The 24387-nt window shown below is 65.8% G+C and overlaps 3 protein-coding genes across 3 annotated transcripts; 1 reads left to right on the top strand and 2 right to left on the bottom strand.

Annotated features, from left to right (window-relative positions):
- Positions 1-1182: 1182 nt before the first annotated feature.
- Positions 1183-6193, top strand: CHLRE_07g325719v5 (uncharacterized protein). Its single transcript, XM_043064052.1, has 3 exons — positions 1183-1607; positions 1696-4149; positions 4296-6193. Exons 1-3 carry the CDS (start codon positions 1506-1508, stop codon positions 4590-4592), a joined length of 2853 nt encoding a protein of 950 aa, XP_042922619.1. The 5' UTR covers positions 1183-1505; the 3' UTR covers positions 4593-6193.
- Positions 6194-6599: 406 nt separating this feature from the next.
- Positions 6600-19892, bottom strand: CHLRE_07g325720v5 (uncharacterized protein). The gene is made up of 16 exons (XM_043064053.1): positions 17069-19892; positions 16058-16850; positions 15084-15757; positions 14353-14772; positions 12860-14080; positions 12502-12579; positions 12070-12188; positions 11578-11653; positions 11190-11222; positions 10904-10957; positions 10614-10742; positions 10272-10358; positions 9979-10042; positions 9670-9780; positions 9177-9502; positions 6600-8911 (listed from the first exon to the last, which is right to left on the bottom strand). Exons 1-16 carry the CDS (start codon positions 19382-19384, stop codon positions 8735-8737), a joined length of 6678 nt encoding a protein of 2225 aa, XP_042922620.1. The 5' UTR covers positions 19385-19892; the 3' UTR covers positions 6600-8734.
- A 221-nt stretch (positions 19893-20113) lies between these two features.
- CHLRE_07g325721v5 (uncharacterized protein) lies at positions 20114-24342 on the bottom strand. Its single transcript, XM_043064054.1, has 7 exons — positions 23846-24342; positions 23106-23568; positions 22557-22689; positions 22135-22264; positions 21818-21901; positions 21350-21449; positions 20114-21067 (listed from the first exon to the last, which is right to left on the bottom strand). Exons 1-7 carry the CDS (start codon positions 24311-24313, stop codon positions 20394-20396), a joined length of 2052 nt encoding a protein of 683 aa, XP_042922621.1. The 5' UTR covers positions 24314-24342; the 3' UTR covers positions 20114-20393.
- Positions 24343-24387: the final 45 nt, after the last annotated feature.

A 24387-nucleotide genomic window follows, 5' to 3' on the forward strand; every position in this document is an offset into this window, starting at 1 on the left:
AATCGACACGTGCACCCTCAGCCCCACGCCCTGCTAGCGCCGTTCAGGCTCTCTGACATGTTTAAAAATGACTGCGACGATTGTACAAGTACCGAGATGAGGTAGAACGTCAATGGGGCGGGGGGTCGGTGGCACACGGAGAACAAGAGGGACAAACCGTAGGCCTCACACATGCACCAACGCGGCTTGGCCGCAGCCTAATTTTCTCTTGGAGGGGCTCAGCCCCTTTTCCCGTGACTGGGGAACACTTGTCTCTTCAAAGGGACAGACCACTTTTTTGGGCTGAGCCCCCCGAGCGATCCCCCCTTGTGCATGATAACCTCTCCTTCCTGCTTGCTTGAAGCGATTGCGGCATTACCTCCTCGTTCCCCACGCGCCGCCTTAGAACGGCCCGTCTCCCTGGCGTGCTTCGCCCCAACTGCCTTTGCAGGCGTCCTGCGCCCCTCCCGCCCGACTGGCCTTCGTGCCAACCTCCCGACTGGCCTTCGCCCCCAACCTCCCGACTGTCCTTCGCCCCCACGCTTCTCAAAACCAGGGGGGGGCGAAGCCCCCCAGGATTGCCCCTGTCCGTGCCTGCCTGCCTGCCTGCCTGCGTGCCTGCCTGCGTCGACAAAAAGTGCCAAACTGGCGCAAACCGCGAGTGCCACGTATTACTAATTGCTATTCCCTATTGTAGAAAAATAGGCGGCAGGGAAAACTCGGCCGGAGCGAGAAGCGACCTCGTGAGTCCATGGACATCTTGACTTTCTTCAGTCCGCGAGTATAGCTCTCGGCCCCTAAATATCTTACATCCATGTATCAAAACATGTCGACGACAAGCGTCTTGGGGCAAGAATGTCGAAATTGTTTGCAACAGCCAAACCATGCGTCCCCGAGCCTTAAATGTGTCGCGGCCCGGGATCCCGCGCCCGAGCCCGGCTAGCCGTTTGCGGTGCTTGAGTGGGATGTGGGTGAGGTGCATTTGGGATATCATGGACCGTGAAGTGGCGTGGGTAAGGTGGCGTGGCGTGGCGGGGACAGGGCATGTCGGTGCCTCGGCACGGCGTTGGCATAGTGGCCAGTCCCGCTGGATGGGCTTGCAAGGGTGCTGTTCATGTCGCCGGTGCCCATCGTCACATCCCTTGCGCTTCATGGGGCTCAGCCCATTTTCCAGCTGTATAAAGCTGACACCCCTTGTTCGTTGTCAAACGGGGCCGAGGATATAGGCCGCGTGGGCCGAAAGCAGCAAGGGGGTGCGGTGGTGTCAGGCACAGGCACGACGGTTGAAACCTCGTGGACTAACCGGCGCCATGACAGGACGCATCCTTAATATGTGAAGGTTTTACGCATACAAACTCTAGACTTACGCGCGACTTTAGGCCCGTCTTTAGTCTTGTTTCGTCCGTTTCGAGGGCTGGAAATTCGCGCGAACGCGAGGGATCCATACAAGTCATTACCATTTTATAAAACGAGTACTAGGTGGGGCAGGTCAGCAGGACTATGGCTGTTTAAGTAAGGCGCCCTTAATGATTGGCTTGACGGACGTGAGCAAGGCTCACAGCGCTCCTGTTGGAGACCCCGGGTCTGTGACGATACCGCTGCCGCTGCCTGGCAAAGGCGACTCGAAGGTGGGAGCGCCGATTTCGCGCGCGCGCTTGCGACTCGAGCCCCGCTCGCTCCTCGCGAACTGCCCGCTTTCATTCGCTTCGAGTGCAGGGCTGCGCGACGCTTGTAGTAGCTGCTAGCTGCCAGGCCCAGCCGGCATGCGGACCTTCTACGGGCCAGGTGGCAACCCGGATGGCGATTGGCGTGGAGCCAGCCGCTAACAGCGGTTACAACGGCGCCACGACTTGCATTGACGCGGCGGAAAATAGCTCCGTGTTTACAAGTCCTCAGCCAGTTATCCTTAGGGACAACGAACAGGCCGAAAGCAGGATGGCCCACAGCGAGTTCATCCCCGTGGAAGGGACGACAAGCAAACCTGCGCAAAGCAATCGCACAGTCGAACAAGAACAGGTTCTGACAGCAGCTGCGCGAAATCAGTCAGTGGAGGCTGGCGGTCTTCCCCGACCAGCGGTTGAGCCGAGCGCTGCGGCGTTTGTTGTGCCACACACCGGCCTCGGGGGCACTAGCTCTGTGGCACCTACGCCCGAAACCTTGGCTGCACTCGCCGCTGCGCCCACCACACCTGCAACTGCAGCATCAGCAGCCAGCACCTGCATCAGCGGCGGTGCCGCGCACAGCAGTACCTCTGCCGCAGCCATGTGGAAATTCGAGTCGGTTAGCTTCAAGCCGCTGTTCGAGGAGCACAGCGGCCTACGAGCACTAACTGCCCAACTCGCCGGCGCGCCTGGCTCCCAGAACGGCCCTGGCATTACCGCCGCCGCAGGCACCGGCACCGGCACCGGCGGGCCCAGCTTCGCAGCCGCTTGCAATTCGCTGCCGCCGCCATCACTGCCTGTGCTCCCCAGCATCAACCAGGAGCTCGCCACCGTGCCGCCGCACCACCTGTCTTCGCAGCTGCAGCTGTGTCTAAGGCACGTTTATGGACGCACCGCGCCCGCCGCCGCGATCGTGGCGGAGGCGCCGCCGCCGTACAAGCCGCTCAAGCTGCTGCTGAGCATGGGCAAGGCCGAGATCATTGCGTGGCGGGAGGAGGTCGAGCGGGCGTGGTTTGCCAAGCTGAGAGACACGCCACGCCTCAGCAGCCGCAAGCCTGCGGCAGCAGCAGCAACAGCAGCAGCAGCAGCAGCAGCAGCAGCAGCAGCAGCAGCAGCGGCGGCGGCGGCTGCACCCGTGGCCACGGCGGCAGCCCCGGAGGTCAGGGCAGCAGCACTGGCATCGGGGGTCTGCAGCGGCTCCACCACCGAGGCCTCCGCAGCCGCCGCGGCCGCAACCGCCGCGGTCGCTGCTGTTATGGCGTCCGCTGCCGCAGCTGCTGCTGCTGCAGCAGCAGCGTCAGGCGGCGGCGGGGCGCGGGGAACGGCTCCCGCCGACAGCGGCCGCCGGTCGCCCTCGGCGGCGGCGGCTGCTACGTCGTCGTCGGCAACAACAAGCGCCGCGACTGCATCCCTGGGGAGCCTGCCCGCCACACGCTCTGCCTCCGCTGCCTCCATTCTGGAGTTCCAGCTTGTGTCGGCAGCGTCGTGCTGCGCGGACAGCAGCGGCAGCGCCACCACGCTGCGCAGCTGCCTCGCTGCCAGCAGCGGCAGTGGCAGCATGGGCGTCAGCATGAGCACCGCCGCCAGCCTCATGGGGGTGCTGCCCAATGCAGCCGACAGCCCGGCCCGCAAGCAGAAGGAGGCGGCCGCTGCCACTGCCGCTGGCACTGCTGCAGCTGCATGCGCCAACGCGGTGGGCGCCATCGACGGCGCTGATGTTGTGGATTCGGCGGTGGTGGCGGCGGCATCCGCCGCCGCCGCGGCGGCTGCAGCGGCTGCGGTGGCCTCCGCTGTGGCACGCGGCTTGTCCCCGCGCAGCAAGTCACCCAGCTCCAGCAGCAGCGGCACTGCTGACGTGCCCACCGGCGGCGGCGGCCGGGACCAGCGCAGCAACAACGGCAGCAGCAGCGGCAACGGCGCCGGCGGCAGCGCTAGCAAGCTGCAGAAATCCAAGCTCGGGAATGGAGTGACGGCGTCCGAGGGGCGCCGGTCCGGCTTGGCAGCGGCCGATGCGCTGCCATCGCCGACTCGACACTGCGCCAGCGGGAACGGCGCCAACACTGGCAGCCACCGCCTGCCGCCGCCGCCACCACCGCCGCCGCCACCGCACCGGCGCACGTTTCCTGGCACCGGAAACGGCGGTTTCGTCGGGTACGGCGGTATGGCGCCGTACAGTGGCCCACCCCCGCCGCCACCACCGCCGCCGCATGGTGGGCCGCTGCTGGTGCCCATGATGCTTTTTCAGCCGCCGCCGCCGCCGCCGCCGACAGCGCCGCTACTGCTGCCGGCAGCGTCAGCACCGGCGGCTCTGCCGGACCACGTGACAGGCGGCATGAGCCGGCACCAGCCGCACGTGGTACCTGTGCACATGGGTACGGCGGCGGTGCCCATGCCCATGCCCGTGCCTATGGTCCTGCCTATGGCGGCATCGCCTCAGCAGCGGGGGTCGCAGCGGGCCTTCGCCCAGGCAGCGCCGCTGCAGCAGCAGCAGCAGCAGCAGCAGCAGCAGGTAAGCGTGTCAGCGGGTCCGTGGGTTAAGCTTGACCCTGCTCACTGCCCAACAAGTCGGCCTTCTTGCCTATTGCCTCCTCTCATGCTACCGGTCTGTTTCTCTGGTCACGCCACGCCAACACAACCCTCGCTGCTTGCTTGCAGGCCGCCGCCGCCGGGCCTCAGATGGTCATGCTGGTGCCGCTGCTGCCGTACGGATGTGCGCCGCAGCCGCCGCCGCAGCATGCGCCCGGCGTCGGTTGGCCGCAGCAGGGCGGGCAGCAGTACGTGTACAGCGGGCAGTTCGGCGGTTGGGATGCGGCGCATGCTGAGCCGTACTACTGGACGCCGCAGCACGGCAGTGCCGCGGATGCCCCGGGCCAGTCCCAGTACCAGCAGCAAGGCCGCGGCAAATGGGATGGCCAGCAGCAGCAGCGGCGCAGCGCCAGCGGCTTAATTTGAGGAGCGCCAGCACCGCCAGGAGATGGCCTCCTTTGCGTGCTGCGGCGGCCGGTGTGACGGCTGCCGCTTTTAGGTATGGCAGGGATCACGCTAGGAGCTTGTTGTGTGGAGCTGTTTACGGATGATAGCTAGGAGCTTGTTACGCCAACGCTATGCGCTGGCAGGTCTGGCAAGTCAGGATGCGAGGGACAGGTGTATCGGGGTAGCTGCTAGGGATTTGGCCTTCGTGCGTGATCATGTATGGTTTTATCGCAAAGTGTCCATGCATGGAGCCACCTCATCGATGCTGTTTTTTTGTGTGTATATGGCAAGTGATGGTGTCATCCACTGCACACGGCTGCCTACCAGCAGCGCAAAACAAACGCCAGCAACTGCAATGTCAGCCCCTGACTGGGGCCTGTTGGTGTTCAGTATCATGGTATTCGATGTGGGTGGCTTGGAACATGCTAGTCATATGTGATGCTGAGCCCGCTCGTATTGAGGGAAACGGGAGATTGCTATTGTACTCGTGACGTATCTCGTCCGCGCGCGTATTCTTCATGCGAAATACAGCAGTCGTACTATTTCAACTTTTTCGGGTGGCATCCGCCGGACAATTACCTCCGGCGGCATGTACATAGGGGCTGGCATTGGAACTTGTTCGTACGTTGGGCGCATGCCAGCAGCAAACGGCCGTCCGGCAGGGTCCTTCGTGGCCTCTCGTCCACGTGGCCTCTGCAGTCGTGGCCGGTGTGCGTGCTGTGCGTGATTGCATCATTCCCTCTACGGCGGAGTGATTCAAGCCTGATAAGCTGGATCAGTCGGCCTGCGGGTGCCCCGGTAGCAAACAGTAGCAAAATAATACACCGTACATAACAGTTGAATGAGGTTGCGCCTGCGTCCGGCATAACCCACAGTGCGAGTTGTTTGAGTCGGGGCGCTGCGCATGGATTCCGCTGTTACGGGAATGGATGGAAGTGTGCCCAGAGCGGGCCTATGGAAGTGTGTTCGAAGCAGTTTGCGCAGTCCACATGTGCACGGGAACGGCAAGTGCCTCCAGCGTTACAGAACCGGGCTGTAACGGATTTTGGGTCGTTGAGGTTGGCCATCAGCGCACAGCAGGCGAGCGGCCACAGCTTAGCATGGCGGTTGCAGGCGCTGCTGTTGAGATGGACAATGGGAAGCACGATGCATCTGCTGTGTTGCGGCGCGCAGTTGGCTGCGCATGCTTCATGTTGTCGATGCCGAACGATGACCCATGATCATGACCCATGCGGCCATGCGCTGAGAACAGGAAAGGTGGCTCTGCGCACACCACGTTAGTGCATGTCTGAGTTCGTTCGAAGGTTTCAGAAGTACCGCATGTCACCTCCACCTGCCCCCGCCACCTTTCTCCTCTAGCCGGGATCGGGTTGTACAGGCACGGCTTGTCATGTGTCCAGACGCGTCCCGCTGTCGCGCACAAGCACAGCAAGCAGCGCTGAGGACTGGTGAGGAATGTCCACGGGGCGGCGGACAAAGCGCCGGAGGGGAGGTGTCATGGCCATTGGCTTATGGAGGTTGCTGCATATATACAGCTGCAGATAAGAGCTACCGCATTCCAGCTGTAACCGCACCCACAGCCCCCTCCTGGGGCCCCATGCAGGGCGTCTCAGACCATGCAGGCCACATACTGTACAAGTTTGTTAGCTGCGGGTTAGCACACATCGGGACTACGCTTTCCTGCCCCTTGCCATGTTCCATCACGAGCTGCGGGTTAGCACGGACTGTGCACCCCACCCAACCGGCCACGTCCGGATTTGCGGGGATGCCAAAGGCCCCCAACATAGAGGCGTGTGCTTAGTAGGCGCCCGCGTCAAGGTGGCTGGGTTCGTTGATAACGACCCGGGAGGGGAGGGCTTGCCCTTTTCCTGCCTCCTTAAGGCAGCCACCTCCTTGTTGCGAGCCACCTTTTTGTCATGCCGCAGCACTGGTTCTTGAGGTAGGGGTCCGAGCGTTCCGGCCGGTGAGCGACATGCGGCCCCCACTGCGAGGACGAGGTTACAGGGCAAGGGCATTCGAGTTTAAAGCACACACAGCCTTCTTCTGGGACCCCGTCCACTTCAGCCACGCACAGCACGCTTGGGCACGCAGGCCAGCTGAACAGGCTGAGAGCGATTTGCACAGCCCTGCTCCTCACGGTGTGCCATAAACTGAGGCCACCACACCACAGACTACCACCTGCCTTGGTCACCGGCGCAGTATCCCCAGGTTGCTGTCCAGAACCACTTGAAGCCAGGTTTGGGCGGGTGCAGGTGCAGGTGCAGGTGCAGGTTTGGGCGGCCGAGTACATAGCCCGGCCTACAGCAACCTGGCCCACGGCACGCCCCGTCTGGCCCCGTCGCTCTGTAACCTCTTGTCCACGCACACACATACACACACACGCACACAGACACACACACACACACACACACACACACACACACACACACACACACACACACACACACACACACACACACACACACACACACACACACACACACACACACACACACACACACACACACACACACACACACACACTCGTAATGCAACCAGCCGCAGCAATGTATGCAAGCATAACCATGTACACATGCATGAATGCGATACGTAAATCACCCACCAATATCACTCCACCCGCTTGCAGTAATCTCACAGAATCACTTGCGTTGTCCTTGAATTGTAGCGACAGGCTGAGGTCGTGCACCCCTGAAAGACTGGGGTGTACCGGCGACTAGAGAATATGCCTGGGTGTTGCCAGTTGCGACGTTCTATTTTACACGCGCAAGCGTCGCCACTGTTTCACATAAGCTAATCTTGCAACTCTGACCTTGCAACTCTGGAGCAATCTATGGTAGTACCGGTATGCGACGGGTGCATGTCGTCGGGGGGTGCATGTCGTCAGGGCCTACAAGCCAAGATGGCCTCCCACCACACCGCACCACTCGATGGACCTTCCGACAACACGCACGCACTCACGCATGCACGCACGCACGCGCGCAGCACAAGCAGCAGTACAGCAACCCTGCCCAAACCCACACTGGCGCAGTGGCCAACGCACTATGTGCATGAGCACGAGCTAGTAGCATGCGACAGGACAAGAAAGGGGGCCCACGCCGCGTTGGTGCATGCAGCTTTCGAAACTGCGGTACCTCTTCTCTACCTGCCCCTGCCAACTTTCTGCTATAGCGGGGTCGGTTGATACAAGCACCGCCCGCCATGTGTCCGCGTTGTCAAGCACAAGCACAACAGGCACGGGACAACCACATATATGCTATGCAATGTGCGCCAGCAAACGAGTGAACGAGCACACGCACGCATACACGCCCGAACGCACGCGCGTACAGGGTGTTCTTGGGGGGCTTCGCCTCCCCTGAATCACTTTGCTCGGGGGGCCCAGACCCAAAAAATGCCATGAAAGTGCATTGAATCCGGCCATTACCTATCAAATGGGGCCGAGGACTAGCAATAAGCAGCGCAACATGTGATCATCACTGCGCACCATCACCGTATGCATGCTGATCCAATTTTCTCAGAGATATCCGAGTGCGTGCAGAGGCCTGCATACAACACCTTCAGCACAAGGACGAATGGGAATGTCCATTTGCTTGATCACCCCTGCTACTCTTCGTAACAGCCACAAAATGCACGCAGTGCAAATGCTCTTAACAGCTCGTCTCAGGCTCCCATGCAGGTCATGCCCCCAGCTTCGAGCCATCGGCTTACGCAATGCTCAATGGTCGCCAACGCCATCCTATGATCCTAATGTGACCGGCACTCGTAAAGTGTGATGCCCTACCCTTTCCTCCAATGTTCGACGCCCAAGGTTTAAGTGGCCGCCAAAGCAGCTGCACGTGCCAGACACGGCTCCCCCGCTGCGCTGACTCCGGCCCTCCCGAGCACAGGTCTGAGTGAGGGACGCGCCTCCCGCCCCTCCTGGCCAGCGCCATGCTTGCGTCCCGAATCCCGACGCCAACCCTTCGCCTGGTTCACTACCTGTTTGCAGCCCAACGACCATGAGCTTTTGTACTGTGAAAGCTCGCGAGCAGCTAAAGCTCATGAGTAGCCAGCGGCCGGGCGTTCGGTGAGTGGCACACGCACCCACTCATGCACCTTCGCCTGCAAGCCTGGCCCCGCGCCGGTCAGTCCACGCGGCCGCTGCGGGACTTGGCCAGCGCCGCCGCGGCATCCGCGGCCCGACCCGTGGTGCGGCGCGACTTGATCTTTGGCAACACGCCCAGCAGCGGTGACCGGGTGGCGCCGCCCGCCACCGCGTCCGCCAGCCGCGTTGCATTCACGCGAGCCAGCCTGCTGGCGCCCTGCTGCCAAGGAAGGAGGCGGCATGGACATGGTGAAGCAGGGCGCATTCCAAGCACACAAGAGATAGGAGCAGAGTTCGGCCTGAGTCTGCACCAAGCCTGCACGCAAGTCCCTAGCCTGGACAGACAGACCATGCAACCCGCCTTCCGACTCCGCACCGACGAATCCGAAGCCCATCACCTCCCCCCCCACACGTGACACGTGTTGACCCTTTCCCCTTGTGCTTCCCTAGCGCACTTGACCCCTCCCTGGAACGCGACGCACCCGCAGCGCGATGCTGCGGCGGTGGCTGAGCGACACTGACACGCGCACCGGCGCCGCGGCCTCGCGCGGGGCCGTGCTGCTCCGCTGCGACTGCGTCAGCAGCGCCCGCACGCCCGGCCCCGAGCCCTCCTCCCGCGGCGCGGTGCAGCTGCGCTTGGGGTGCGGTGACAGCCAGCCGCCGCTGCTGCCAATGCGCCCGCTGCCGCCGGCGCCGGCCAGCCCGCCGTGCTTCGCACTGCCGCCGGCGCCCGAAGCTGACGCCAGCAGGTGCGGCGCGGTCTCCTTGTCATTGCCCAACCACAAGAAGGTGTTCATTATGCCCTTGCCTGCGTAGTGGAGTAAGAGGTCAGGGTCGAAGTTATGATAGGGCAAAGCCTGCAGCTCGGGCTGTTGCTGGGCGCCCCTGCAGGTCAGGACGAAGCCGCTTCTTTGCCGCGTTGCCTGCCCCGTGGCGCACTCCCTCCCTGGCGCCCTAGTGTGTCTTGTAGCTCACCTTTGACCTCGACGCCGCCGCGCGGCTCCCACACCTCGGTAGGCAGCAGGCGCTGCGTGTCCTCGCTGACGTGGATGCAGTTGGGAGCGCCAGTGGACTCCATGCGGCTCGCTGCGGCGTGGCGGCGATGGCACGGTAGTAAGAGATGCGCATATGTGCGCGCGTGTGTGAGGGATCGCGACGGCATGTCAGTGTGCGTCATAGGGTGACGCGCAGAGGCCAAGTGCGGCCCTGAGCGGAGAAACGAAATGAGCTTACAGAGCAACTACCACAACACAGCGTCAAGTGGCTGCTCTAGCCACGACGCACCTGTGTTGACGGTGTCGCCGAAGAGGCAGAAGCGGGGCATGCGGCGGCCCACCACCCCAGACATCTGCAAGCACGCGGTAAGACATGCAAGGCGTTTGACCTGTGAAAACGCATAGCAACATCCGTTCTCCGCTGCCCATCACCGCCCGCCCTTCAGCTTTCCCACTCTTGCAACAAAGTCCTTTGCACGTCTTGCGCCCGAACCATCACGTGCCGCCGCTACCGCCAACACAACTACCCGTCAGCAGGGGTCGTTTCACACAACCCCTCCCTTCCTCCCGCCCGCCACCCACCACGGGCCCGCTGTGCACGCCCACTCGCATCATGAGCGGCTCGCCAGTGCGCGGCATCACCATAGAGCCAGCCTCGCGCAGCATGGCCTGTGTGTGTGTTTGTGTGTGTTTGTGCGTGCTTGCGTGCTTACGTGTGTGCGTGTATGTGTGTGTAGGAGGTGGCAGTGCGGCAAGGAGCAGGCTAGTGAACTAGGTCGGGAGTAGGGTGAGGGGCATGGCGAGGAGCAGCGTCAGCCGGCGGGGCTCATCGGCTTTGTGTTTGGGTGGGTGTCGTCGTCGTGCTCCACGATCACACAACTTTGCATCCATCCGTGGCCGCACCCGCCCACCCGACCCACCCACCTTGGCAAAGCTCATGACCCGCACCGCATGCAGCGGGTCCACGGCGCCGTCGTGCACGGAGGGAAAGCCCTCCTCGTCGCGGCGGATGAGGCCGCCAGCCACCATGTAGCAGTCGCCGATGGTCTCCACCTGGGGGTGGGGCGGCGGTTGGGCGGTTGGGTGGTTGGGCGGTTGGGCGGTTGGAAGGTTTGGCCGCAAGGTGCAGGAGGCGGGGAAGGTGATGGAGGTAGCAGCTGGTAGGCACGCCTTCAGTGCGCAACGGGCCCCGTGCCGCCCCTGCAGCCCCTCACCTTGTACACGCCGTACACATCCAGCAGCGTGTCGAAGCGGTTGTACAGCGCGTTCTGTTGGACCGCAGTAGCAGTGACAGGGGCAGCAGCGGCGGTGGCAGCGGCAGTGGAATTGGCGGAAGCAGCGGCAATTGCGGCGGCAGCGGCAGAGTCGGGGCATCGGTGCAGCAGGACCAACTTCAAGTATGGCCCACTGGGGTAGGCCAACGCATCAGCGTACAGTAGCGCTGATGGCGGCTGCTGCGCACAAACAAGCAATGCCCCGCTTCGCAACACCGGCACCCACCAGGAAGGACATGACCACCTCCGGCTCCACCTCCTGCCGGAAACAGTCAGGAAGGGAGTGTAGGGGCGGGGTTACATTCATGACTAAGCAAACAGTTAAACTGTAGCAGGCACAGTGGCACAGCAGGCGCGAGGCGGGGCACGTGAGCCATGTGGACACGTGCGCCGGCGGACGTGTCACCGGCCGCGGCAGGGCGTGCGCGCGTGCACATGCACACCAGCCGCATCCCGCCGCCTCGCCTGAGTGCGCAACTGGCGACGCTGCACCGCGTACATCCTGCGCCGCCTTCATCCTGGGCCGATGCGCCCCAATCAGTCAATCGCTGTGCGACATGCCTCACAGCCCAACATGACGGATACCACCCTCCGAAACATCAACACGTCCGCACCTTGCACATGTTGGTGAATCCACGAATGTCCGCGAACAAGATGGTGACCGCCTCGTGCTTGGTGGCCAGCCGCGCCCTGTGTCGCAAACACGAGACATGTGCCGTATTCAATTCAATGACAATGATGTGAAGTGTTACAGTGGGCCCGCTGGCAGGACTCGGGCGACCAAGGGTCACTAGCTCCGAGGCCAGCTCGGGCAGCTAGGGTAGCTGCGGCAAGCGCACACGCACTGCAAGCCACCATGGGAGTCACCTTGCAAGCCACCCTGCCCCGTGCCCCGTCCCTTTGCCCTTGCCCTTGCCCCTGCCGCTGCCTGTGCCCCCTGTTCCTGTTGCTGTTCCTGTTCCTGTTCCTGTCCCTTGCCCCGTCCCCTTTTTCCCTGTCCCTGCCTCTGCCTCTTGCCCCACCCCCCTGTCCTTGCCCCTGCCCCCTGCCCCTTACCCCGTCCCCTTGCCCTTGCCCCTGCCCGTGCCCCCTCCCCCTGCCCGCACCAGTCGGACTGCCGGAACTGCGCGAAGCCGCCGCCCAGGCTCGCCAGCCCGCCGCTGCCGCTGTGGCCGCCGCCGCCTCCGTCCAGGGCCATGTGCTCCAACACGTGGCGCGGGAAGATCTGCAGCCGCGACGCACCAGCAGGTAAGACAGGTGGGCTTTGGACCCAGCAGACAGGGGGGCAGGAGGCGGAGGTACGGGGAGGAAAAGGGAGCAGGGCGAGAAGCCAAGAGGGAGCAGGGAACTGAGAGCCATGCAGGCGGCGGCTTTGCCGCGCCAGGCGGGATCAAAGAATAAGAGCGCCCAGCGCAGCTTATGCTCTACTCCGCTCTGCTCCCCTACACACACACCGAGCACCGCACTCCAGCCGGAAGAGACACGTAGCTGTCGTTCCCGCTCTCTCCCCTGTCGTGGGCTCGGCACCCTCCTCGCACCTGCTCCAGGATCTTGTGTTCGGCGTCCATGAGCTCGGCCAGTCGCCGCTCCGTCTCCACCTTGGCAGTCACGTCCATCTGGCGGTAGGGGGGTTGCCGTCACCGGAGACACGGGGGGCGGCAGGGCAGGGGTGTTGTGAGCGTGGTCAAGAGGGACAGTAGACCCCACACGTGCGCACCCCTGCAGAACACGACCACGCCGGGGAGGCCTCCTATCCAGGCCGCCGCAGGCCGCACCCGCACCCGCACCCGCACCCGCACCCGCACCCGCACCCGCACCCGCACCCGCACCCGCACTCGCAACCGCACCCACACCCGCAACCGCAACCGCACCCACACCCGCAACCCTACCACGCACCTGCATGAGCAGGATGCACCGCCGCCGCGACACGGGGTCCCGGAACGGCCGTGCCGTCACCTCGTGCCAGCGCGCGCCCTGCTCTTCCTCGTCCTCCTCCTCCTCCTCCGACCCCGTCTCCCCCTCGCCCTCCTCCTCAATGTCAGCCAAGCCCTCCTCCGCCACCGGCGTGGGCTGCTGCTGCTGCTGCTGCTGCTGCTGCTTGCGCTCCGCACCCGCTTGCCCATCCACGCCTTCCTGCGCACTCGCCGCCACGCCGCCGGCTCCGGCATCCACCGGCACAGCCTCGGCTGTAGCAGCGCCGTACCCCTCGTCCTCGGCGTCACTGGCCGGTGAGCCACGAAAGGCTGTAGCATGTCGCCTGGCGTGCCGCTTGAGGCTGCGGCTGTTGCGGCGGAGGAAAGCCGGGGCCGCGCCGGCGGCGCGCGCTCCCGGGCTGTGTGTGAGGGAGGCGCGTCGTGTGTCGGAGGTACGCGGCGCGCCCTCAACGCTGTTGGAGGTCTGCAGCAGATCCGCTGACGCAGCAGTTGGCATGGCCCCAGCCGCCGTGGCGGTGGCGGTGGCGGTAGCAGCGTCGCTGCTGTCCGGCGTCGATGGCTGTAGCATTGGCGGCAGCGGGTGCTGCAGTGCCGGCGCGGCCCCGGCCCTGGCGGTCTCCGTGCAGAGGCCGACGGTGGCTGTCGCAAAGGCGGACGTGGTGCCTGCAGCTGTTGCGGCAGCATCAGCGCCAATGTCCAAACCGCCAATCTGCGTGGTTGAGCCCTCGCGCGCGGCTGGAAACGACGACGATGGTGTCAACAGAAACCCACTGCCAGCCCCAGTACCGGTACCACTACCATCACCGCCCTCGCCGCCGCCGCCGCCGCCCAAAGCCACAGGCAGCGGCTGCGATTGCGAGTGGCCAGGCGCCATCGGCGTGCCTCCGTTTCCGTTGCCGGTATTGCTGCTGCTGTTGCTGGTGCCGTTGAAATCGTGAGACGTGGGCGTGTTGGCCTCCGCGCTGTGTTCCTGTTGCGGCTCCAATGACAACGCCCGCGCCGCCGTTGCTGCGTTGCTGACTGGAGCGCTGGTCATGTCCGTTAGCTTGCGCTCGCCTGCGGCTGCTTGCTGCTTCTGCTGCTGAGCTTGTTGCAGCTGCTGCTGCAGCTGCTGCTGGCGACGCTGTTGCTCGAAGCGCCGCGGTTGGCCCTTGCGCTGCACCGACGCCGCCGCGAACACAACCTGGAGGAACAAGGATAGGGATAGGCAGTCAGGTGGGCCACGCGGAGCCAGGCCAGTACGGCACATGCTGGAAGGCGAAGTTACTACTCACTCACGCACGCGTAACAGGATTGGCAGCAGCCGTGCGCCTTTCTGGGTCCGCAACACCAGCCCAGCCTGCCGCCCACTGCACACACACACACACACACACACACACACACACACACACACACAACGCACCAACTCACAAGCACAACAGCCACACGCCACCCCAGCGCCCCGTCACAACCCACCACACGCGGCAACGGCGTGCTCCGCCCCTCCAGAGGCGACGTGAGCGGCCCACTGCCGCCTGCAGCGCCGCCCAGGCCACCTGCCGACACCTTCCGCATGGGCTCACTGGCGCCACCCAGCAACCCGCCAACAGCACCATCACCACTGCCGCCGGCGCCAGGGCCAAAGGCGCCGCTCACGGAGGCGCGCGTCAGCCTCGCGCTAGCCGCGACGCCGGCGAAGGAGCCGGAGGCCGAGCCTCCGGCTGTGGGACTGGCGCCCGTGACGCTGTTGCGGAACGCGCGGCCGGCGGTGCGAGGCGTGCCGGCGCCACCGCCGGCGGCGGCTCCTCCGCTGGGTGTGGTGAACTGTGGCGAGCCCTGGCTGCTGGCGGCCGCCTGGCGCTGCCCCACCAGCGCCCAGGCGGAGGTTGTGATGGCCTGCGTGCGTGTGCGTGTTCTTGTGTGTGTGTGTGTGTGTGTGTGTGCGTGTGTGTGTGTATGTGTATGTGTGTGTGTGTGTGTGTGTGTGTGTGCGTGTGTGTGTGTGTGTGCGCGCGTGTGTGTGTGTGTGTGTGTGTGTGTGTGTGTATGCACGCGCAACGGAGGGAATCACGCCATGTGCGTGTGTCAATGGCAAAGGGACCAGATGGGCAGCAGGATGGGCGTCAGAAGCCCGGCAACGCCTGCCACAGTTAAATAAACACCGCCTGCCAGACGGAGGAACAGCCACACAGCGAGTGGGCGCTCACCTGTAGGTCGAGGCCGGCCTTGACGGACCGGCTGCGCTTGGGCAGCCACCGCGCGCCCACCGGCCCTGCGGCAGCGCCGCCGCTGCCGTCGGCGCGCGCGTGCCGCTCAGTCAGGCTGTGACCCGACAGCGGCCCTGAGCCTACGCTGCTACCGTGCATGACGCCGCTGACGGAGGCGCGGAAGCGCCGCGGCGCGCCGACGCTGCCGCTGCCGACGTCGCCTGGGGCGAGGTGCCGCGATATGCCAGGTGGGATCACGGTGGCGGCGGCGGCGCCGCCGCGGGATGCCGCAGTTGTTGTGTCTAGATCGGCGCTGGCGGAGACATGGGAGCCGCGCAGCGCCTGCGCCAGCGGCACCGACGGCGCTGTCACGCGGTCGAATGGGCCGCCGCGGCGAACGCTGCCGGCGTCAGAGTCCACATCGGAGGCAGTGGCGGTGGCGGCGGCGCTGATGGTGCTGCCATCGGCGGCGGCCGCCGCCGCAGCCGGGCCCAGCGCTGCCGCGGCGGCCGCGGCGCCGTGAACAGAGCCGTCACGGTCGGGACCGCGGGTCGTGGCAGCGGCTGCGGCAGTGTCTGACAAGAGGGCAGGGGCGGAGGCAGTGCTCTGCGCTGGCATGCCACCGCCGCCGCCGCCGCCGAGGCGCGAGCGCTGCCGTGTGAAGGCGCCATTGCCTGCGGTGGTGCGAGTACGTGGGTGCAGCAAATTATTGCAGACCTCAAGCCAGCGGACCCATTCGATCAAGACCAGCCTCGGCGTGTGTACTGCCACCTCGCCGTGGTGGCAGCCCGTGTGCGCGACCCAGCACAGCCCCGCCCCCTTTGGTTCCCTGGACTGGTTAGGCCTTTGCAACCTTGAGGGAATCCACACCGCCTGTTGAAGACGGGTACACCCATCCACCCCTCCCTGGGAATGGTGCAGCAGCGCCCCGCCCACGCCGCCACAGGCACCCGCCGGAGCACCAAAACGCTCACCTGACACGCTCCCTCCGGGTGATGCCCCGCCGCTCCTGGACCGCGGCGGCGGCGGTGGCTGCTGCTGCGAGTCCCGGCTGCCGGCTGCGGCCGCAGTAGTAGCAGCACCGGCCCCAGCGCCACCGCCAGCCAGTGCCGCCTCCAGCTTCCGCAGTCCGGCCTCTGTAACGGAGTCGCTCTGGTGCCGCGCCTCCGCCGCGCCACGCAGCGAAGATGATTGCAAACCTCCCGCGTCGTCAGGCGCCGCGGCCTGCCGCTCCCCGCCCTCCGCCTGCTCCGCGGCGTACCCCTCCACGCCTGCTTCCAACCCCACATCAGCCCCACCTTCATCCCCGGCCCCCTCCTCCTCGAGATCCTCCTCGCCCTCCTCCTCGCCCTCATCCTCTTCGCCGTCGTAGACCGCCGCCGCCGTGTCTTTCAGGTGCGGCGGCACTCGCACGATGCCGGTCCAGGGCCGGCCCTCACCCACCATTGCCTTCAGTTCCAGCAGCTTCGCTGGATCCAACGTGAACAACTGAACCAGCACGTTGGGCCCGGCGGCTGTAGCCGCGCCGCCGCCACCGCCATAGCCGCCGCCGCGGCTGCTGCTGCCGCCCACCATCGCCGCCAGCGCGCCGCCGCTGGCGTCGGCGGCTGCGCCGCCACCACCGCCGCCGTACAGCTGCCAGGCCGCGGGGGAGGGCAGGCTGGGGCTTGCCAGGGCGCCGGATGTGCCGGCGGCGGTAGGCAGGGCCGCTGCCGAAGGCGGCTGGCGCGGGCGGTGATAGCCCATGTACTCAATTGACAGCGCGTTCTGCGGGCGTGGGCAGTGAGGGCGTGAGCAGTGAGGACGTGATTAACGCATGCTGACGCGCTGACGCGTCGTGAACACAGCAACACACATAGCCGCATGGACACACGGCCTCACATCCAACAATGCACACAGCCACACAGCCGCTCCCAACCACGCTCCCAACCACGCTCACAACCACGCACGCAACCACGCTCCCAACCACGCACGCACGCACGCACCTGGTGCAGCACCTCTCCGCCCAGGTCGAACAGCGTGATGATGGCGCTGACGCCGCTGAGGATGGACACGTCCCGCTGCAGCCGCTCATACAGCTCCGGCAGCAGGCTGTAGCCGGACACGCCCGACGACGGCGGGTACAGCGGGTGGCAGTAGCTGGGCGTGGGCGGCGGCGCCGCCGCCAGGGCGCCGCCCGAGTCGCGCCGGGAGCTGCCGGCAGCCGCCGGGTTGAGGCTGGGGGCTAGCAGCGGCGCCTGCTGGTGTTGCGGCACCTCGCCACTAAGGTGCTCCACCAGCATTGCCACGTACTCCTCCCACACCACACACACCTCCTGTACCTGCTCCTGCGCCTGCGCCTGCTCCTGCGCCTGCTCCTGTGCCTGTTCCTGCTCCTGCTCGTCTGCATTGCCGCCAATCCCACCATTGCCGGCGGCAGACCCATCAAGACAAGACGGCCTCGCCTCTGCCTCACTCGTCAGCGTGCCAGTGCCGGCCGCTGACCCCGTTGGCGTTGCTGCCACCGCCACCGCCATCATCTGCACCACGGCGGCGGGAGGCATGCCCTCTAGCGAGCCGCCGCCAGAGGCAGTGGCGGGCTCCAAAGACGGCACGCTCGGCAGCGTTGGGTTGAAGCGGTGCGGCCGGCCCAGCCCCGCGGCTGCGGCTGCGGCTGCGGCTGCGGCTGCGGCTGCGGCTGCGGCTGCGGCTGCGGCTGCCGCGGCCGATGGAGACGACGCGGCGGCTGGAGACGGTGCAACGGGCAGGGCGGCGGTGCTGGCGGCGCGGCTGCCGAGCTGCGACGCCAACGCCGAGGAGGCGGACGGCGTCGCCGCCGCGCTCCCGCCCCCCACCGCCGCTGCGGCGCCGGACGTGCTGCCTTGCCGCTCCACCGGCAGGCGCAGCACGCACGGCGTGAGGCGCAGCACGGAGAAGCCGCCATAGGTCAGCGCCACGGTGCCGCCGTTGTTGGCACCGCCGCTATGCCGGCGGCCAGCATCATACAAGCCGTCGCTCACGCCGACAGAGCCGCGGCCCAGGGGCTGGCCCAGCGGCACACTGTGGCTCTGGCCCTGGCCGCTGCCATGGCCCTGATAGTGCTGGTGCTGGTGCTGGTGCTGGTGCCCGTGGCCGCTGCCGGCGTGCCCCAGGTGGCTGTGTGTGTGCACCTGCGGCGAGGCCCGCGTGCGCACCCCGAACAGACCGCCGGGCACAAAGTGCATCACCGGCGGCGGCAGGCCGCGGCGCGCTTCGCCCGAGGCCGCGTCCGCCGCCATCTGCCGCGCCAGCTCCTTCAGCAGCACCTGCAGCCCGGGGTCGCGTTTGCACAGCTGCGTCAGCACGCTGTTGTAGTCATCCGCGCGCGCCAGCATTAGCTGCTCACGCGCGCCGCTGTTCAGCCACACCGCTGCAAAGGGCGCGTTGGCGGCCGCACCGGCGGTGGCGGCCCCGCTGGCGCCGAGGCTGTTGGGGCGCGGCCCGAGGATGGGCGCGGAGGCGGCGGAGCGCGCAGATTCGAGGAAGCCGCGGCTGGGGGTGGAGAGCGCAGGGTTGGACGTGCGCTGCGGGTGAGCTGCCGTGACCAGGCCGCCGCTGCCGCTGCCGCCGGCCGCGACGGCTGGGCTGCGCTGCAGCGACGGGTGGCCGGATTGGGAGGTGGGCTGCAGATGGGCGGGGTGGGGCTTGCCAGCGGGAGCGCCAGCGGCGGACGTGACGCTGCGACCACTGCTGCCGCCGTTGCCGCGACACACATGGCCGTGGCCGCTGGTGGGGCGGCACAGCGCCAGGGGCTCGCCGGGCAGCGGCAGGCGCAGCTGGGGCCGTGAAGCGGTGGGCAGCACCACGCCGGACTCGCTTCCGAGGACCAGCAGCGCGACAGGCGTGGGGCAGAAGGCCGCGTGCAGCGACAGAGCCTCCCCAGGGGTCCTGGGAGCCACGGCTGGTGGCAGGGGCGGGGGAGCAGGCGGTGTGGGCGTCGGGAGGGAAAGCGGCGGCAGCGGCGGCCGCGCAAGCGCAACTGTGTCATGCAGGCTGTGGTTGGCGAGAGCGGTGAAGGAGGCGGAGGCGGTCGCGGAGGCGGCGGGGCTGCGGTTGGCGCTGCCGGGCGCATGGCTGTGGGCGCATGCTGCCGCATCGTGGGTGGCTGCGGCTACGGCTGTAGCGAAGGCATTGGGCGTCCCCTGCGCCACCTTGGCTGCGCCGCTTGCATCAGCCCCCGTGCTGCTGGTGTGATGGGGACCTAGCGCGCTATCAGCGACGGCCGCGTTCCTGGCAGAAGTACCGGCCGTGGTAGGTGATGGCGGGCGAACCCCGATGGCCATCGGGGCGCCTTGCCCTGAAGTCGCCAGTGCCCGCTTAGCCTCCTCCAGCTCCGCTTTGAGCTGCGATACCGTATCGTGCAGCCGACGCACTGCGTCGGACTGTGTCCCGGTCTGCTCTTGCTCTTGACGCTCGTTGACAACCCATGGTGTATCGTGCAGGCGCACTGCGACTTGCGGCCCCGATTGCGAGTTTGAATAACCAAGCCGCCTGCTGGAGCGGGCCCTCCCAAAGCACTGAAGCCAGGTACGCAGACCTTTGCAAGAACTTGCGCAGCCCGGCTCCTCCAGGCCAGACATCATGGCCGTGTCCAAATGCTACTACCTGCACCTGTGTGCAGGCCTCGCACGTTGTCAGGATCGAACTTTCCGCAGTTAGCCGGTCATGTTGCACGTTCCTGGTGGCTCGCCAAGCCAGTGATTACAAAAGAGTTCATATGTCTAAGAATGATAAAGTTTCACGGGCATGCAGCTCACTTCGTGCGAAGGCCGGGAAGTCGCGGTCCTGGTTTTGTTATTAAATTCATTGCAGGCTCGGAATCGAACTTGTGGTCATGCATCCTGTGACTATTTGCTGCAACGTCGCTGCGGACCCGACAGATGCTCGCGGTACGGGTCAGCTGGTTAGCCCTTTTGAAAGCTGGACAGAAGCAACCATACTTCTAGAAACTGTCATGGGGAGCGGTCGTCCATGCTTCGTACGGATCGGCTTGACCAAGTTGCGGTTGGCTTGACAACGAGCTGTTACACGACATGTCCGCGCACATTCGCAGTTTGGCGGAGCCGCTCTCGGCACTGTACATCCCGCCTATCCGCCTCCCGCAACAAACGCCTGCAACATCATACCAACAGCCTGTTACCGCGCGCCAACCCGCAAATTAGCTGCACCAGCCACAGCACAGGCACAGCTGCGCCGCTCATCTCATTTGCCCGCATGGCCCCCTCGGCGTAACAGGAGCAGGCGGCAGCCTCACCAAACACCAACAGCAATCCCCCCCATCATCCGCAGTTCTTAAGCCCACTGCCCCGTCTCGGCTGGCGCCGTAACAATTGTGTGACGCTGCTGCCCCTCCGCCGCCCAATCCGCATGCATCGCCCCCGGCGGCGTGCCTGCGCCTTCGCTGCCCTCTGCCACCGCGCCAATCTCCATCTCCAGCTTGGCAGCCATCGCCTGCTGCTGCTTCCGCTCCACCTGCGACTCTGGTACTGTACCGCCACTGCTACCGTCGCCGCCGCCGCCACTGGCACCAGCCACATCTGTGGCGGCAGTAGCGCCCTTGACCTTTGCGCGCTTTGACGGCTGTGCCTGAGCGCCCCGGTGTTTGTGGCCGCCGCCTGCAGGCGACGTACCAGCCGGCATGCCTGTCCGCTCCGAGGCCTCTCCTCCTCCGCCGCCGCCGGCAACCTCCGCCGCCGCTGACACAGCCACATCCCCGCCACCACCGCCGCCACCTCCAACACTTCCGCCGCGCGACCGTTTGCCGCCGACGCCTCTGCCACCACCGCCACGGCCACCGCCACCCCCGGCGCCGGCGCCAGCGGCGCCGCCACCAGCCTGAGGGTCCGCGCCAGCAGATTCCTGCCCCTCCGGCTGCTGTCCTGCCTCTGCCTGCTGCTGTAGCAGTTGCTGCTGCTCCTGCTGTGCGGCCTGCAGCAGGTGAGCAGCCGGCGCCTCGTCCACATGGCCTGCACCGCGGCGAGGTCGCACGCAAGTAGGCGGAACCGTCAAAACCCACGTCAAACCCCAACACGCAATCGTAACTTGATAATGCATAAGTTCCCGCTTAGCGGCGCAAGCGGCGCATAGGGGCTCGCATAAGCTATGATTGTAAAAGAGTACGCATTGATCGAACGACAGCCGAGCAGTACCCCGGCGTGGCGTGGCGCGGCGCTACGGCATGTGTCAGCCGGCGTGCATAAGAAATGCGTGTACCTCGCAACGGCTTCTGACACACACGTACGGCTCACCCAGCGGCTGCTCCCGCGCGCCTATGAGCACGAACTCTGTCCCCGCCACGTCCAGCAGTGACAGGTCCTCCGCAGCGTCCAGCCACGACGTGCCGGCGGCCTGCAAGACAGCAAGGACAGGAGGGGGCGGAGGGGCGGCGGGGCGGAGGGGTGCAAAGAAGGGGCGGAAAAGGTAGAAGGGAAAGCATGGAATGGGAAGACGCAAGGGGAAGGGCGGGAGGGTGGGTTGTAAACACGAAATACCAGTCCATACTAAACCAAACCAAGCCAAGGGGGGTGTAATGATATGAGAGATGGCAAATGAAGCTGGGCATGCATGGGAGATGTTTGCGGGTGAGGTACGCACACAAGGGGCATGTGTGTGTAACGTGTATGCGCAGACCGCATACCGAATGCGCCAGTGAGTGTAGCCTGGTAGAGGCCGCCCTGCACGTATCGTGCCCGTCCATCTTTGGAGTATGGTCGTACCTCGAATCGGTCCATTTGCTGGCGGCTGTAGGCGGGCTCGGGGCCGGCCGATGGGCGGCCGGGCGGCTGGACACCGGTGGGGTTCTGTGTGTTTGCGGGCAGGCGCGGAGGTGAATGTGCGGGGTGGGTTGGCAATGTGTACAAAGAGCGCTGACGACAGCTTGACATGCTTCCGCCGCTACTGCCTCCTCTTTCAGACCGCGCCTTTTGTCCCCCATCGCGGCGCCGCGCCTACCCCCCATCCAACAGCCACCAGTTCTGCTCCCAGCCCTCCTTGCACCTCCCGCTCCTACTAGCAGCTTGTTCCCTGCACCCACCTTTATCTTGAGCACGTATCTGGCCTCCTCCGCGATGCGCAGCTCCTGCTGCACCGGGCCCGGACCGCCCGCGGGCAGCTGCAGCACATACGCCAGCTCGGCGTGCGGGGCGGAGCGGGCGCCGTGGCTGCTAGGCAGGAGCAGGAAGCGGAGGGGCAGGAGGTTGAGAAAGGGCTTATTTTGTGGGGCTGCGTACAAGCCAGAGTTTTGTAGCAGCAACAGACGCTAAAGGGAGGGGCGCCGCTGTCCCTATGGCCAGGACCCTGCAAACGGTAACGCTGGCGTGGCCTTGGAACATGCGCCAGCCCCATGGACCCCTGAGCGCCGGACAGTCCGCCACCACTGCAGTGTCCCATGCAGATGCACGGGTGCGCACGCGGCCACACCGGCACATGCCGACGCACGCACGCATGCACACGCACCGGCTGAAGAGGGCGTACATGCCGCGGCCCGCCGCGCGCGCCGCCGGCTGCGTGCGCTCGCCGCGTGTCTTGGTGTTGTAGCGCCGCTCGCCCAGCCCCGACGTCAGCTCCGGCACACTGCTGGCCACGGCCTCTGTGCGGTGCGCGGCGCGATGCAGGAGCGGTGCGTAGCCGCGGAGGCGGCATAGTCGGACAAGCAACGCGGCGGGCATTGGATGGCACAGGACGGGTATTTGCAGCAATAGGGGGCGGGCATGCCCTTTGCCAGGTTGGCAACTCTCCAGCCTCCACTGGCCTCATGCAGCCATGCCGCACATACTTGGGGCATGGCCGCGTTCCTCATCAACGCCAAACCCAATCCAGCGAGCAATGAGAAGGGGCTGTCAGAGGAGCCCGAGTCACAACGTGCTTCATGGGTCACCGCCTCCGCACCTCATCCACCAAACCCTGTCGGCGTCAGCCTCCCCTGCCTCCCACTGGTTGTGGTCTCAGCGGGCAACCGGCCACCCCTGCATGCATCCCTGCCCAGACGCCCCCTCGCGTACCCACCCACAAATCCGAAGAAGCGCTCGTGCCGCGCCGCGTCCGGCATCCGCTTCTTGCCCACCACCAGCAGCCGGCACGGCAGCGGCCCCGGCTGCTGCTGCTGCGCTGCCGCCCCGCCGCCCTTGCCGCCGGCACTACCGCCACCGTTTTTGTCTTCCGGCGGCCGGTCCCCCTCCCTTGCCTCGGCTGCGGTGTCCGAGGAGGCCAGGTGTGCGGGCGGCTCCGCGCCGCCCCCACCCGCGTCGCCCTCCCCGGGCATGGGTGCTGCAGCTGCAGCCGTGCCAGCGCCCACGGCCGCGCCCGCGCCCCCGCCTCCGGCTGGTTCGCCCTCTTCCTTGCCTTCTGGCTGCTGCTGGTGCTGGTGCTGCTGCTGCTGCTGCTGCTGCTGCTCGCTCCTGGCTGTGGGCTGCAGGATCATGTAGAAGCGGGCGGTGTCGTTCAGGCTGGCGGGGTGCTGCTGCTGCACCTGCATATGTGGGCGGGTGCGTGTGCGGGCGCGGGTGCGTGTAAGGTTGGGTCAGGCCCCCATGGGTTGCATGGCGTGCCGGAGGGTTGGGAGGACTTAGACAACACCGAAGTGTTGCCCGGTGTTCCCGTGCCGACGTCGGACCACAGTCAACTAGGTTACTCGGAGCGTGGCCCGTGCTGTCATGGCACTCGCACCCCGGCCTGCATCCCCGCCCGCTTGCCCGTCTCCTATGGGGCGCGATGCAAACCGCACCCACGGTCCCACACGCATCCACCTTGGGTCTGTAGAAGAAGTAGATGTGGCCCTCCTCAAGCTCTCCCTCCGGCAGCGGACCCGCGCCGCCTCCTCCGCCTCCTCCTCCGCCCTCCCTGCCCTCCCCTCCGCCCGCTGCACCGCCCCGCTGCTCCTGCTCCTCCTGCTCCACCTGCCGCCGCCGCCGTATGGCGGCCGCCACCTCTCCCGGGTCCAGCTCCACATCGCTGCCCAGATCAGGACCCATTGCTTCGGCGCCGCTAGTGCCGCTGCCGCTGGTGCCGTCACCGCCGCCGCCCTCGGCGCCGACGTCATCGTCGTCGTCGCTGCTCACATCGCTACGGTAGCCGCTGGCCTCGGAAGCGGGCTCGTCCAGTCCGGTGGCCGCCGCGGCGGTCTCTGAGTCGGGCTGCTCGTTGCTGTGCGCGTCATCACGCGCGCCCTCCGCACCGGCGCCGCTGCGCTGCGCGCCCTTCTTTTTGGATGGCATGGTATTTTTAGTAAATTGAGCAAACTTAATGCGACATTACAAGAAGAAAGGACGGTGCAGCAAACCGCAAGAAT

This window comes from Chlamydomonas reinhardtii, chromosome 7, assembly GCF_000002595.2.
Source record: "Chlamydomonas reinhardtii strain CC-503 cw92 mt+ chromosome 7, whole genome shotgun sequence".
In the NCBI taxonomy this organism is placed as follows: domain Eukaryota; kingdom Viridiplantae; phylum Chlorophyta; class Chlorophyceae; order Chlamydomonadales; family Chlamydomonadaceae; genus Chlamydomonas; species Chlamydomonas reinhardtii.